This window comes from Ruditapes philippinarum, unplaced genomic scaffold (genome assembly GCF_026571515.1).
Source record: "Ruditapes philippinarum isolate M1 unplaced genomic scaffold, ASM2657151v2 ctg1451_1_1_1_1, whole genome shotgun sequence".
Lineage (NCBI taxonomy): Eukaryota > Metazoa > Mollusca > Bivalvia > Venerida > Veneridae > Ruditapes > Ruditapes philippinarum.
Window position 1 is genome coordinate 51,210 of NW_026857524.1, and position 16,726 is coordinate 67,935.

A 16,726-nucleotide genomic window follows, 5' to 3' on the forward strand; every position below is an offset into this window, starting at 1 on the left:
TATAAAGGTATCTTGTTAAGGGGAAACCTCAGATGATTCTTACAGTGTAGAATTACCGTCTGAATGCAAGTGTTGTATAGTTCGAAAATAGTACATCTTATCTCTAATTAGTGCTGTACAGCTAAATCCTACCGTCTGTTGAGGCCTTTAAACCTAATCAGGAAGTTAAGTTACCTTTATCAGAAAGGTCAAGTTGGAGCGGACTTGTCCTCGTGAGTGATGTCACTGGAAATAGCAAGTTTAAGTTTCTGTTGTTTATAAGGATTGTAGTATTTTGAATTATTCTCAACTATTTATCTGAGTATGACAGGATCAAAACAGTATCATTTGGAGACAGCAAACTATTTCATTGGTGGAACTACTTTAATTTCATATCAAGATGGCAATAGAAAAAGAAAAAGAAACAATACAAACATTATCATTTCGCATTTATTTTAACATTTATTTTCTAAAGTAATATATCTATGTCACGGGGTTTTGAGATCATGAAAAATAAGACTGTCTTATTCAAATGTTATCTGGTGAAACTGAAAATTATGAAACCACCATCTCTGATCTGAAGATTTGCAGCAATGCATGGCGAATCTAGGCAAGTGGTAACATGATATTTGTAAACGTGTCCTCGCATGCCGCTGAAACCACGTGACATCTCCCCATCACTTTTTGCACGAGCAGTCGTTGCCACATCCGCATGTGCCTTCCCCAGTACAACCTTTCCCACATGCACATGAACCTGGAAACATGCAAGTTAAATCGTGGCGCTCAAATAATCTAAATTACTAATGAGATAAAAGTGTTGTTTATGTAGATCTGTAACACTGATGTAAGTAAGTTCAACCTATTGATAACAGAAAACGATTAATTATACACGATTAATGTTAAAACGTGATAACGGAAGGTAACTTCCCTAATAAAAATATCGAAAAAAGATAAACATTAAACATGTATCTCAAAAGTTCAAATTTTTTACATACCACTGCACTTGCAGGTGATGACTTTACATCCGGGACAGCTGCAATCGGAGCCACATTTGCAGTTAGGACCACATATGCAGCCGTCTGCGCTCGTACATTGGTCGGAACACTTGCAAGTTCCAGCTGTAATAAAAATTGTATCAAATGAAGATATTTCAATTATTTAGATATATGTGTATGTATATATATGTAGCCGTTAGTAAATAGCCCAGTGATCTACATCCGCTTATCAACTATTTCTCGATCTTAAGTTTGAGCCATACTCGCCAGTCCTTTCTCTAAGGCAATAGAACTAGCCTCTGACAAGTACATAAACTTTTTCTGAATACTATCTGAAATCTCTGGATTTTCATTGGTCAATGAACAATATGGACAGGTTTCCGATCTATATCAAATACTCGAGATCTGAGTACAAAAAAAACTCCAAAATTAGGCAAGGCTGAGTAATTTATTTCTTTTGCACTGCACTTCTATTCAATGAGATCTATCTATCTTTAAATTTCCTGATGATATCTCTTATAGTTTCAATGTTATGTACCGGAAGAAATTAAAGTGTAATAATGAACAAAGGGCAATAACTCCAAAATTAGACAAAGCATTGTTTAGGTTCTTTAAGCATTGCAGTTCTATCCAATGATATCTTTTTATCTACAAAGTTTCATGTTGATATATCAAATAGTTTTAGACTTATGTCCCAGATAAAAGTCAAAAAGTCAAAATAAACAAAGGACAATAACTTCAAAACTTCAAAATAAGGCAAGGCAGAGTAATGATTCTTTAGCACTGCACTTCTACCCAATGAGACCTATCTATCTACAAAGTTCATGTTGATATATTTTTGAGTAATGTCCCGGACAAGGTTCAAAGTGTCAAAATGAACAAAGGGCAATAACTCCAAAAGTAGGCAAGACAGTGTTACAATTCTTTTGTTTTGCAAACCTACTTAATGAGATCTATCCACCTACAAAGTTTCATGTTGATATCTATTATACTTTTAGAGTTATGTCCCGGACAAAGTCCAAAATGTAAATATGAACAAAGGGGAATAATTCAAAAATTAAGCAAGGCAGAGTTACAGTTCTTGTGCACTGCATACCTAGGAAGGAGAGTTATGGTTCTTGTGCATTACACTCCTACTCAATGAGATCTATCTACCTACAAAAGTTCATGTTGATACCTCTTATAGTTTTAGAGTTATGTCCCGGACAAAATTCGAAGTGTAAAAATAAACAAAGGGGATTAATTCAAAAATTCGGCAAGGCAGAGTTACGGTTCTTGTGCAATGCACACCCTTTCAATGTGATCTATCTACCTACAAAGTTTCATGTTCATATCTGTGGTTGTTTCAAAGTTATGTCCCGGACAAGAAAGCAGACGGACGGACAGACAGACGGACGTCAAAGCGGCGAAAAATTCAGGGAGCATAAAAAGTGGACTACTTTAGGCATCTGCAATTAACAGCATTAGGCTCTGAAATTTCGCTACCATTATTTGTTTGGTCTGACGACCCAAACAAATAAAAACAAATTGGTTTATAATCTCACAACCTTCACCTTTCTGACATTCTGAGACCCAAACAAGTTCAGCGCCTTCTGTCCTTTGATTTATTTTTCCCCCCACACACAGACCTAATTTTGTTTATAAAATAAAGGTATAATATAAATCAGAATTAAAAAAAATAAACATTGGATAGCTTGCAAATAAAAGTAGCGTAAATCAAAGCATCAAAATAAGAATTTGACTATTGAACCGAAATCCCCACTGTATAGAAGTGTAATAAACTATCTTTGTTTTAAAGCGTTAATATTTAAAATAATAAAATTCATGATTTGTGCCATATATCATTTCTGTAAGGAGTTTTCACGCGCGAAAAGAAAAAAACACCATAAAAAACAACAAAAAACAGCACTGTAAATGTATTGCCCCAAGGGTTGATAGATAAAATTTGAATACCTGTGATTCAACATGTTTTATTTTCACAGTAAAGTAACGCTGGAAGGTAAGTAGGTAATTTATATTTCATTGATATGTCAACATGGCAAGATCACATAACGTCGTATTGGAAATAAAAACCTAGCAAATTTCATTCATTTATCAATCTATTTTCACCTTTTAAATAATTTTTTTTTAAAGTTGAATTCATAATAGAGTCTACTTCCTTTTTACGCAAGCTTTCTCACAAAGCGAAATTCTTAACAGCATTTGACATGACATTATAACTGAATTCAAGGTAAAAAATATGTAAAAGTTATAAACTAAAAAAAACCTCAAAATTTCAGCATGCAGGATGTGTCCTACCCCAGTAAATTAACAAATTGACATCCCCGTGATACTAAATAATAGAAATAGCAATCTTAACATGAAGGTTGAGAATTTATATTCGACATCAGGCTCACTGTTATTTGAATAATTCTTTAAATGACACATATTCATTGCATAAAATATTTTCACGAAAAAAGATCAGTGTCTGTTTGATAAAACTAAATCAAAATTTTATTCCATTGTTATATTTTTATATTCAACAATTGCATTAAACATTTAAGACATTAAGGGTGGTAAGTGTTAAACAGTTAAAGGGACTCCACCGAGGTTTTTTGACATGACGGGACTGGAAATATTTTTTGAGATTATTACTTCATTTGATGTAGATCTTTAGTAATAACATATGTGCAAAATGTCAGATCATTAGCTCGCTCGTTTTTCCAGAATAATTATTATAATAGTGAAAAACGATTCAAAATTGAAAAGCATTTAAACGCTTTTCAATCAAATTGGAATGAGAATAGCATAAACTTACGATTTTCTATGTATTTCTTTTTTATATTTTTAAAGTGCTCATGTTTATTTATATGAAAAATTAAAATGTTATGTTTTTAAGCTTATAAACCTCAGCGGAGTTCCTTTAAAAGAACTCACTTTTTAATATCATAATAAACATCATTCAAGTAGAAGATAATTACATGTATTAACAAATCTAAAAATACTAGAATTTGAAAAAGATCGATACTGTATAAAATTAACATGTTACAATACACGGAAATTTATAACTGTTTTTTCTGAAAATTACAAAAAATCTCTCCGTTTTGGATCTACGTGCGTTTCAGCGTACATTTGTTTCAATTCAAACAAGGAAAAGACAGTTAAATAAAGTACATTTACTGAAATGTTTACCTGTCAAATAAATCATAAAATGAAATGAAATACATTGTAGCCTGTATACGCCCTCATTAGAAATTAAAACTGGAAACTTTTCTACTTTATTAATTCTAATTATAAATCAGTATTAGATATATATTACAAAAATGATATAGGCCTATATGTTATTTTATTTTTGCAGTAAATTTAAAATTCCAAACTAAGACTTACTTGTTTCCCCGCAAAAATTTTTTTTTAAAAATTGGGAAAATGTTTTTCAAAATTTGATGTTGCATATGTGAGAAAATTTGATGATTTTGAATACTTATTTAAATTTTCCCTTTTAAAATTGAAAAAAAACGCAAAAAAAGTAAACAGTAACCAGATTGGGGAAAAAAAAAAAATTTTTTCACTTACACTTTAAACACAGTTGCCAAAGGTCACCCATTTTTGTTTTTTAGTCGTTTTTTTTTAAATTCAGCTTTTTAAAATTTTTTCCCCCAAATTTTTTACGCCGTTGGGCTTCGCCTTGAATTTAATTTCAAATTTTGTCAAACCCCGTGATGCCTTTTTTCATTTTTTCCCGGGGAAAAAGCTGGTGTGCAAAATCGATTTACACCTTTTACAAAGTGGCCTATACCGTTTCTATATTTAAATCCCTCGTGGTCGTAAAGAAAATATTAATCTTTTTGGCCCTATTTAATACTGGGTTTTCCTCCTTTTAAAACGGTTTAAATTTAAAGTTAAAAAAAAAATGGGGGATTATCGGCCCCAACATAAAACCAAAAACTTATTTTCAACTTTAAAAATGTGAATAATTTTTTTTGGGAAATTTTTTAAATAGTCAAAAATCTTATGGTATTTTAAAATTTATTGCCAATGTTTAAAACCCTGCAGATTTGTTTTTTTTTCTTTGATATTTTCATTATGCATTAACCGACGAATGGGGTTTTTTTTATTCCCGTCAACCCCCATCTTTGCCTTTATCAGAAAATCATCGATACTATTTTAAATAAAAGAAGGGGAAAGGAAAAATTTGTTTGAAAATTTTCAACTGCCTTTTAAAACGAAAACAAAAATTTTTTTCTTTAAAAAATTTTTGGGGGAACCTTTTTTTTTTTAAAATTTTTACTTTCCACAGCAAAAAATTTTTGAGGGTTTTTTGAGAAGGGGTTTTTTTTTTCATTTTTAAATTAAAAAAAAAAAACCCCAATTAAAATTTTCAAAAAAGATAATAAAAACCAAAAAGGGACTGATACAAAATATTTTTCTAAAAAAAGTTTTTTCTTAGCCCCTTTTATTGGTATATATCCCGACACTAGTATTGGGATTTTTTTATTCAAAAAACAGGATTAAGTTTTTTTTTAAAAAAGAGTTTAAAAAAAAAAATCCAAAAAGCAAAGGGAAGGAAGGGTTTTTTTTTAAAGAGGTGAACGGCTGATTTGGGGTTTTTAATTTTTTATTTACCCCTCAAAATTCATACCCTTAAAATTTTACAGAAAAGGGATTTTTTAAAATTGGGAAAAATTTGGCTATTTTTAAAGGGGAAAGGGGTTTAAAAGGTTTTTCGAAAGTGATTAAAAAGGGTTTTTTTTCTTTTTAAAAAGCAATTTTTGTGATTTTTAAAAAAAAATGCCGTTCCCCAGGGGCCGGGGAAAAGTTGTTACTTTCAGTCAAAATTCACGTGAGGTAAAGCTTGCACAAAGGGCCCGAAAATTTTTAGGTTTTGCCTTTGGTGTCTATGAATCCATAAATTGAAAATTTTCTCAAAACAGTTTGGGGTATGTTAAAAATAGCATGAAAAACCCTTTCCGTCCGTCAAAATTTTTTTCGCGCCGGGCATGGGATCTACTGGTAAAAGTTTTTGACGTTTGGAAACCCCGTTTTGCCAAATTTGGGTTGTAAAAGGGTTGGAATTAAAAACAATTTTGTTATCAACTTAATTTTTTATGTTATTTAGACCAATTCCAATTAACCAAAATATTAAAAATAAATTTTCATAATATAATTTTAAACACAAACCTTTTAAACCCGAAACCTTGGGCGTATGTTTTAAGTTTTGAAAAAGTGCAAGACGGCTGCCCCCAGCATACGTTTAACCCAAATTTTTTCAAAAGTAAATTCAAGTTTTCCCTAAACGAAAAAGATATAGACCCTTTTCGATCTTGACGAAACTTTTAAAAGGAAAGGCCCTTTACTTACTTTTTTTTGATATTTTTCTTTCTTTTTATTATCATCATTTTTAAATAAAAATTAAACCCTTTTTATTTCGAAAAAAAGGAAAAAACCAAAAACTGTGTTTGGTATATATTTAAAAAAAAGCTAAGTTTAAAAAATTTTTTTGATTTAAAAACTATGAATCGTCTCCTGTTTGGTTTTCTTAAATTTTTATCATTTTTTTTGTAAATTTAAAAAATTTCAAATTTTTTTTTTTAAAAATTTTAAAATTTAAAAAAAAAACCCCTCAAGAACCCCTAAAGTTCATGCTTTGGAAAGGGCATTAAAACTTTTAAAAAATTTTTTAAAAGTTTTTGTTAAAAAAAAAAAAATTAATGTAAATTTGATTCAAAGTTTTTCAGTTTGAAAATTCAAAAATAAAAATATTCCAATTCCTTCAAATTTTTTTTCAAAAATGTTCGATGAGGTTCTGATAAAGGCTAAAGATGTGGTTACTGACTGATGATGACAAAAAACCATTCTGTCTCTAAAGATAATTTAAAAAATCAAAGGGTGGGAAAACAAATTTTGCAAAGTTTTTGGGCCTTGCAATAAAATTTTTTACTTTTAAAATATTTTATCTTCTTTTAAAAAAATTTAATAAATTTTTTCACTATGTTTTAAAGTTGATATCAGTATGGTTATGTTGCGCCGATATCTCCATTTTGTTAACATAAACCTTACCGTATTAGCAGGATAAACAGGTAGTAAATATGACCATGACCGACTTAATATTTTTGTTACTAGCCACAATGGATTATATATAGTACGGTATAGGCACATTGTACAAGGTGTTAATCGATTTTGCACACAGCTCTTTCTCGCAGTGTGCAAAAATGTAAACAGAAGGTCACGTGGTTGACTGGTTGTATTCATTCAAGGCGAAGACATCGGCGTATACAACTGGGAAAAATTTTGAAGCTGAACTAAACAAACTGACTAAAAACAAGATGGGTGATCCTTGCAACTGTGCTAAATGTAAGTGAAATATATTTTTTTTTTCACAGATCATGGTTACTGTTTACATTTTTGCGTTATTTTATCAACTTTTAAAGGAATAATTAATAAGTATATCTAAATCTATCGAATTCTCATCAGATGCAATATCTATATGAAACATTTTGCAATTAAAAAAAAATATTTGCTGGAAACATAGTAAGTCTTCGCTTGGAAATTCAAATGTTCTGCAAAACTAAAATAACATATGGGCCTATAGATATCATTTTTGTAATATAAATCTACTACTGATTTATAATTAGAATTAGTACAGTAAAGTAGAAAAAGTTTCAAGTTTTAGAATCTAATGAGGGCGTTTACATGCTACAATTTATTTCATTTAATTTTATGGTTTATTTGACAGGTAAACATTTAAGTAAATGTACTTTATTTAATCGTCTGTTCCTTAATCGAATTGAAACATATGTAGGCTGAAACGCACGTAGACTAGATCCAAAACCGAGAGATTTTTTGTGAAGTTTTTATTACTTTTTATTACCTGGGGACCATACGCCGCTTTTCATGGAATGGCACTACTAGCTGTGTCATATTGAAGGTTCCATGATAACCGCCGTATGAACACATCTGCGGATGTTTCTTAATTCAAAATTTTACCATTTCATGTTTAAATGTTGAATTCTGCTTAAGCCGGTGCTAGGGGGCGTGGACGGTAGTTTGCACTTTACAGTACCGTCCATGAACGGGATCAATCAAACCGAGCCTGCAACATTTTCAATTTTGCCGTGTTGTGCTTTCTTTAGGGATTCTTAATTATTTGCTCTATTCAGAAAAAAAACAGCTATAAATTCCGTGTATTGTAACATGTTAATAATACAGTCCGATCTTTATCAAATTCTAGTATTTTTAGATTTGTTAATAATTATCTTCTATTTAAATTATGTTTATTATGATATTAAAAAGTGAGTTCTTTTAAAGGAACTCCGCTGAGGTTTATAAGCTTAAAAACATAACATTTTATTCTTCACATATACTAACATGAGCACTTAAAACAGAATTATAGATAAGAAATACATTGAAAATCATAAGTTTCTTCTATTCTCAGTCCGATTTAATTAAAAATCGTTTAAACGCTTTTCAATTTTGGTTCTTTTTTTTTTTTTTTTTCACTATTAAAATAATTATTCTGGAAAAACGGAGCGAGCTTATGATCTGAAATTTTGCAGATAAGTTATTAGTAAAGATCTACATCAAATGGAGTAATAATCTCAAAAAAAAAATTTCCAGTCCCGTCATGTCAAAAAACCTCGGTGGAGTCCCTTTAACACTTACCACCCTTAATGTCTTAAATGTTTAATGTAATTGTTGAATATAAAAATATAACAATGGAATAAAGTTTTGATTTAGTTTTATCAAACAGACACTGATCTTTTTTCGTGAAAATATTTTATGCAATGAATATGTGTTATTTAAAGAATTATTCAAATAACAGTGAGCCTGATGTCGAATATAAATTTTCAACCTTGCTAAGATTGCTATTTTTATTATTTAGTATCACGGGGATGTCAATTTGTTAATTTACTGGGGTAGAACACATCCTGCATGCTGAAATTTTGAGGGTTTTTTTAGTTTATAACTTTTACATAATTTTTACCTTGGATTCAATTATAATGTCATGTCAAATGCTGTTAAGAATTTCGCTATGTGAGAAAGTTTGCGTTAAAAGAAGTAGATTCTATTGTGAATTCAACTTTAAAAAATATTTAAAAGGTGAAAATGAGATTGATAAATGAATGAAATTTGACTAGATTTTATTTCCATTACGACGTTATGTGATCTTGCCATGTTGACATATCAATGAAATATAAATTACCTACTTACCCCCCAGCGTAACTTTACTGTGTAATTAAAACATGTTGAATAACAGGTATTCAAATTTTATCCGTCTATTAACCTTTGGGGTCATAAATTTCCCGCGCTGTTTTTTGTAAATGGTGTTTTTTTTTCATGCGTGAAAACTCCTTACATAAATGATATATGGCACAAGTCATGTATTTTATTATTTTAAATATTAACGCTTTAAAACAAAGATAGTTTATTACAGTTCTATACAGTGGGGTTTTCGGATCAAAAGCCAAATTCTTATTTTGATGATTTGATTTACGCTACTATTATAAGCAAGCTTTCCAATGTTTATTTTTTTTTTAATTCTGATTTATCTTATACCTTTATTATGATATAAACAATATTATGTCTGTGTGTGTGGGAAAATAAATCAAAGCAAAGAAGGCGCTGAATTTGTTTGGGCCTCAGAATGTCAGAAAGGTGAAGGTTTTGAGATTATAAACCGATTTTGTTTTTATTTGTTTGCGTCGTCAGACACTTCTGTGCTTTGATTGTATAGTCAGAGTCTAAATATCTTTAATTTCCATGCTCCCCGAATTTTCGCCGCGTTGTCCGTCCGTCCGTCCGTCCGCTTTTTTTGTCCGGGAGCAACTTTGAAACAACAAGAGGTGTGAATATGAAACTTTGTAGGTAGATAAATCTAATTAATAGTGTATGCAGTGCACAAGAACCGTAACTTTGCCTTGCCGAATTTTTAAATTATTCCCCTTTGTTTATTTTTACACTTTGAATTTTGTCCAGGACATAACTCTAAAAGTATAAGAGGTATCAACATGAAACTTTGTGAGAAAGTGTGCAGTGTACCTGAACCGTAACTCTAACTTGCCTAATTTTTGAACTATTCCCAATTGTTTATTTTTACATTTGAACTTTGTCTGGGACATAACTCTAAAAGTATAACAGATATCAAGAAGAAACTTTGTAGGTAGATATATCTCAACGAGTTGGTGTGCAGTGCTCAAAAACCTTTGCCTTGCCTATCTTTTTAATTATTCCCCTTTGTTTATTTTCACACTTTGAACTTTGTCCAGGACATTAGTCTAAAACTATAAGGCATATCGACATGAAACTTTATAGTTAGATATATCTCATTAAGTAGGTTTGCAGAACACAAGAATTACAACACTGTCTTGCCTTCATTTGGAGTTATTGCCCTTTGTTTATTTTGACACTTTGAACATTGTCCAGTACATTACTCTAAAATATATCAGCATGAACATTGTAGATAAATAGGTCTCATTGGGTAGACGTTCAGTGCTAAAGAATAATTACTTTGTCTTGCCTTATTTTGAAGTTATTGCCCTTTGTTTATTTTGACCTTTTGACTTTTGTCTGGGACATAAGTCTAAAACTATTAGTTATATCAACATGAAACTTTGTAGATAGCTAGATATCATTGAATAGAACTGCAATGCTTTAAGAACCTAATTTGGAATTATTGCCCTTTGTTTATTATTACACTTTAATTTTTTCCGGTACATAACATTGAAACTATAAGAGATATCATCAGGAAACTTTAAAGATAGATAGATCTCATTGAAAAAAAGTGCAGTGCAAAAAAACATTACTCAGCCTTGCCTAATTTTGGAGTTTTTGCCCTTTGTTAATTTTTTTAAACTTTCCTGGGTCCAAAACCTCTCGGGGCAGCATCACCCTGTTAAACCGGTTTTTGTAAAGCTTAGATAGGGAATGACGTTCTTGTACTTTATATAAATAACTTACTCTTCTCCTGAACCTATCTGAGTTTTAAAGATTTTCTAAGCTCCAACTCCGATCTCGAGTATTTGATATAGATCGGAAACCTGTCCATAATGTTCATTGACCAATGAAAATCCAGAGATTTCATTATTCAGAAAAAAAAGTTTGTTCTTGTCAGAGGCTAGTTCTATTGCCATAAGAGAAAAAAGACTGGCGAGTATGGCTAAAACTTAATACCCTATGATCACTGGGCTATTTACTTACTGCTACATATATATACATACACATATATATCTAAATAGTTATATATAATTATATGATACGATTTTTATTACAGCTGGAACTTGCAAGTGTTCCGACCAATGTACGAGCGCAGACGGCTGCATATGTGGTCCTAACTGCAAATGTGGCTCCGATTGCAGCTGTCCCGGATGTAAAGTCATCACCTGCAAGTGCAGTGGTATGTAAAAAATGAACTTTTGGGATACATGTTTAATGTTTATCTTTTTTCGATATTTTTATTAGGGCAGTTACCTTCCGTTATCACGTTTTAACATTAATCATGTATAATTATTCGTGTTCTGTTATCAAAAGGTTGAACTTACTTACATCAGTGTTACAGATCTACATAAACAACACTTTTATCTCATTAGTAATTTAGATTATTTGATCGCCACGGTTTATCTTGCATGTTTTCAGGTTCATGTGCATGTGGGAAAGGTTGTACTGGGGAAGGCACATGCGGATGTGGCAACGACTGCTCGTGCAAAAAGTGATGGGGAGATGTCACGTGGTTTCAGCGGCATGCGAGGACACGTTTACAAATATCATGTTACCACTTGCCTAGATTCGCCATGCATTGCTGCAAATCTTCAGATCATAGATGGTGGTTTCATAATTTTCAGTTTCACCAGATAACATTTGAATAAGACAGTCTTATTTTTCATGATCTCAAAACCCCGTGACATAGATATATTACTTTAGAAAATAAATGTTAAAATAAATGCGATATAATAATGTTTGTATTATTTCTTTTTCTTTTTTCTATTGACATCTAGATATGCAATTAAAATATTTCCACCAATGAAATAGTTTGCTGTCTCCAAATAATACTGTTTTGATCCTGTCATACTCAGATAAATAGTTGAGAATGATTCAAAATACTACAATCCATATAGATAACAGAAACTTACCAGAATACTGGTAAAAATTAATTACATTGTATAATGAAATGATTTTTCTATCAGGTCGGTAATAGACTAAATGGAAAATTACAGCCAGTTGACCTACTTCAATGCGATGTTGCAATTGCAGTCGCCCCGGCGTCCGGATCGACGTCTGCTTTGGTTAAAGTTTTTTGTGAAGTCAAATATATCCATTATTGCTTGAGATGTTCAATTGAAATTTACAATACTTTTTTTATAGTAACAATGAACATCAGACTGACAAGTTGGATAACTCTGCCTACAATATTTACAGAATTATGCCCCTTTTAACTGAGAAATTTTGTTTAAAGTTTTTTGTTACGTCAAATATCTCAATAATTGTTAGAGATATTCAGTTGAAATTTACTATAATTTAAATATAGAGTAACTGTCTGCAATATTTGCAGAATTATTCCCCTTTGAAAATTAGAAATGTTGGTTAAACGATAAAGGTCTTAAGAGCTATCAAAGATATTTACTTGAATCTTTACACATGTACTAAAGGTAATAATTGAAGGTAACATTTTTAGACCCATTACTCTACCATATATTTTGACTGAATTATGCTCCCTTTTGAACTAAAAAGTATCCTTTTCTTGGTTAAGTCTTACATGATAGTTTTTCTCTAATACTATTTAAAATACAAACTTAAAACTGCATACATGTATGTATATTTGTGGTCATAAATAATGATCACTGAACAGCACTCATATCTGTACCATGCATTTAGACTGACTTATCTCCCCTTTTTTACTTAGTCTCTTTGTTTATGGTTACAATCATGTAAATTTTACATAGCTCGATAACTATCATAGTTGATTTGAAACTTCACATATTCATGAAGGGTCATAATTGTATGTCACGACCAAGTTCCGTAACTCTATCTTGCATTTAAGCTGATTTATCTTCCCTTTTCTACTTTGTCTCTTGGTAAATGTTTACATGCAAGGTTTACATATCTGAATTACTATCAAAGATATTTATTTTAAATTTCACATGTGCTTTTAGGGTCATTATTGTAGGTCACTGACCAAGATCCATAATTCTGTCCTGCATTTAGGCCGATTTTTCTCCCCTTTTGAACTTTATACAACATAAACAACTTTCAACATAAAGGTGCAATAATTATTACAGAACAATCATTATTATTTCCAAAGATATTTTTCACTCTTCTAACATGATTGTCCATTCAACTCTAACACACCCATTACAAAACTGCTGACTTGTTCCTTGATTTTAAAAGGAATTTGTTGCATACCTTTTTAGCTCGAATATTCGCAGAATAATCGAGCTAATGCAGGTACCCATTTGTCGGCGTCCCTGTGGTTAAGTTTTTGTATGCAAGCTGGTATATCCATAACTACCGGAGGGAATGGATTGAAACTTCACACACTTGTTCTCTGTGATTATCTAAGATGATTGGCACAAGTCCCATAACTCTGATTTGCTTTTTTACATAATTATACCCCTTTTTTGACTTAGAAATTCTTGGTTAAGTTTTTGTATGTAAGCTGGTATCTCCATAACTACTGAAGGGAATGGATTGAAACTTCACACACTTGTTCTCTGTGATTATCTAAGATGATTGGCATAAGTTTCATAACTCTGATTTGCTTTTTGACATAATTATGCCCTTTTTTGACTTTGAAATTCTTGGTTAAGATGTTGCGTGTAAGCTTGTATCTCCATAACTACTGAAGGGAATGGATTGAAACTTCACACACTTGGTCTCTGTGATTATCTTACATAATTGGCACAAGTCCCATAACTCTGATTTGCATTTTTGCATAATTATGCCCCTTTTTTGACTTAGAAATTTTTGGTTAAGTTTTTGCGTGTAAGCTGGTATCTCAATAACTACTGAAGGGAATGGGTTGAAACTTCACACTCTTGTTGTCTGTGATTATCTAAGATGATTGGCACAAGTCCCATAACTCTGATTTACTTTTTTGCATAATTATGCTCCTTTTTCTTGGTTAAGTTTTTGTGTGTAAGCTTGTATCTCCATAACTACTAAAGGGAATGTATTAAAACTTGAAGGGTTTGTACCTTTTCGGACAATGTTATGTATTCATATAGGTAAGCATTATTATACTCAATGAAACACCCTTTTGATAAATTTTCGAATAGTCGAGTGTTACTGTCCTCCGACAGTTCTTGTTATAAAAATAAGATATGCTGATAATTTAATCTTTTTACACATTTTTTTTTTTGTTCACAGGTGGAGGCTTTTTATAATTAATGTACAGAAGTACTTTTGCTATCATAATTATTCACATCTTTTAATTTTAGACACCTTTACACATTGAAATTTGATCGAAAGTTTATTTTGTTCAAAAATGTTTTAGCTTTTTTCAAATGTTTTATTGCTTTTATGATATTCAGATTCTTATTGGTAACTTATGATTGTGACCCAGTCTTCCATTTTGTATATTCATAAATACTAATAAAAAGTACCAGTTGTTTCATTTATAACTGGATCTTTTTGAATAAATATTTCAAATTCACTTGCAGTACTTCAAACTTCTGATCATAATAATATCCTGATAAATATAAAATGCATTTCCACTAAACCAGCCGGGCTAGCGCACAGTTAGTGCTGGTCTGTCTAAAGGTAGACCTGTATTCAATCCCTGTCCTTTCCATGAGTGCAATGTCATTATTTTGATATTTGTTGTAATTGTCGAGCATGCTGTCATCGGACAGCTCTGATTTGCTTATTTCCAAATTTATGCCCCTTTTATTACTCAATGAAACTCATGGTTAACTTTTGCTTGTAAGCTGGTATCTCCCTAACTACTGAAGGGAATGGAATCAAACTTAACATACATTTTCACTGTGACTTTTAAACATGATTGGCACAGCTCCCATAACTCTGATTTACTTATTTACATATTTATGCCCCTTTTTCTACTCAATGAATCATCCTTGTGAATAGCCGAGCATTGCTATCCTTCGACAGCTCTTGTTATATTGAAGATATAACCTTATAAAGGTTAAAAGGATACATACTTAACCCTTTACCTCATATATACGCGAAACAACGCACTTCCGACCCCCCCTTTTTTAGGCCTCAAATAGTGAAAAAAATGACCTATTTAGGCTCCAAACACATGTTTTCGTTTGAGAAATGTTGCTCAAAAAATGAGCACTTTTTCGGCGCCGACCCCCATCCAAAAGATACGTTAGGGGGTTGCCAGAAGGGGGACTCCGCCCCCTTCTGTTAGGGGGGTTTGAAGGGGGCGGAGGCCCCTCATCGCCAAGAAAATTTTGGACTTATGAGAGGCTAAAAATGATACCAAGTCGATCATAATGTAACGAGTAACCAACGCTAAAAAGCCTTGATTTATCTCAATCCCTTGAGAAGTTGTAGCACTTTGAAATAAATTTTGATGGAAAAAATCAAGGCAAAATAGTGATTTTGGGCAATTTTGAGATGCCCCTCGTTGCCTTGGTAACAGGAAATTTAAGACTGAGCATGTCGTTACAAAGGCAATGGTCCAGTCAACATTTATGCCAAGTTTGATAAGTATTGAAGTATTTTTCATAGTTTCATAGCAGTTTGAACTTGTAACAGGAGGCTTTTCATTGAAAACGGTCATTTTTCACAATATGCTCATGGGGGAAATGGTTAACTAAAAAAATTATAAAGGTTACAAAATAACAATTTTTCACCAAAACTAGGTGAAAGACCACATGTTAACATGTAAAAAACTAGCTGTTAGGTGACTCTAAAGTTTTTCATCATTTTTTGTTAACCCTTTACCTCATATATCACGAAACAACGCACTTTCGAGCCCCCCCCCCCTTTTTAGGCCTCAAATAGTGAAAAAAATGTCCTATTTAGGCCCCAAACACATGTCTTAGTTTGAGAAATGTTGCTAAAAAAATGAGCACTTTTTCGGCGCCTTCCCCCATCCAAAAGATACATTAGGGGGTTGCCAGAAGGGGGATGTGCCCCCTTCTGTTAGGGGGGGTTTGAAGGGGGCGGAGGCCCCCTCATCGCCAAGAAAATTTTGGACTTATGAGAGACTAAAAATGATACCAAGTCAATCATAATGTAACGTGTAACCAACGCTGAAAAGCCTTTGACTTTATCTCAATCCCTTGAGAAGTTGCAGCACTTTGAAATAAATTTTGATGGAAAAAATCAAGGCAAAATAGTGATTTTGGGCAATTTTGAGATGCCCCCTCGTTGCCATGGTAACAGGAAATTTAAGACTGAGCATGTCGTTAAAAAGGCAATGGTCCAGTCAACATTTATGCCAAGTTTGATAAGTATTGAAGCATTTTTCATAGTTTCATAGCAGTTTGAACTTGTAACAGGAGGCTTTTCAGTGAAAACGGCCATTTTTCACAATATGCTCATAGGGGAAAGGGTTAATAAAGTCAAAAGAGGACACTGATCTTTAGTACTTTGACTGACACATATTTCACTTGTAATAATTGATAAAGAATGGGATGGGAAGGTCAAAGAATTGTGGATTGATGAAAGGAAAAGGGCAAATTTTGGGGGGTTGGGGGTTTTTACCCATTATCTGTTTTATTTGGACAAGACCTTTAAATTGTGGGAAAAAGGTAATAAACTATTTTTAAATTAATTTGGGGGAAACCCAAAAATTTAAATTCTTTAATGTT

At 32.0% G+C, this 16,726-nt stretch overlaps 2 protein-coding genes across 2 annotated transcripts; one reads left to right on the top strand and one right to left on the bottom strand.

Moving 5' to 3' along the window:
• Positions 1–411: 411 nt before the first annotated feature.
• Positions 412–1,134, bottom strand: LOC132750052 (metallothionein-like; the record flags this gene model as incomplete). The annotated part of the gene is made up of 2 exons (XM_060739993.1): positions 412–733; positions 975–1,134. Coding segments are annotated over 2 exons (237 nt in total), but the record flags the coding sequence as incomplete, so codon positions are not given.
• A 6,012-nt stretch (positions 1,135–7,146) lies between these two features.
• On the top strand, positions 7,147–11,902 carry LOC132750053 (metallothionein-like). Its single transcript, XM_060739994.1, has 3 exons — positions 7,147–7,304; positions 11,221–11,343; positions 11,583–11,902. Exons 1-3 carry the CDS (start codon positions 7,277–7,279, stop codon positions 11,657–11,659), a joined length of 228 nt encoding a protein of 75 aa, XP_060595977.1. The 5' UTR covers positions 7,147–7,276; the 3' UTR covers positions 11,660–11,902.
• The last annotated feature ends 4,824 nt before the right edge of the window (positions 11,903–16,726 follow it).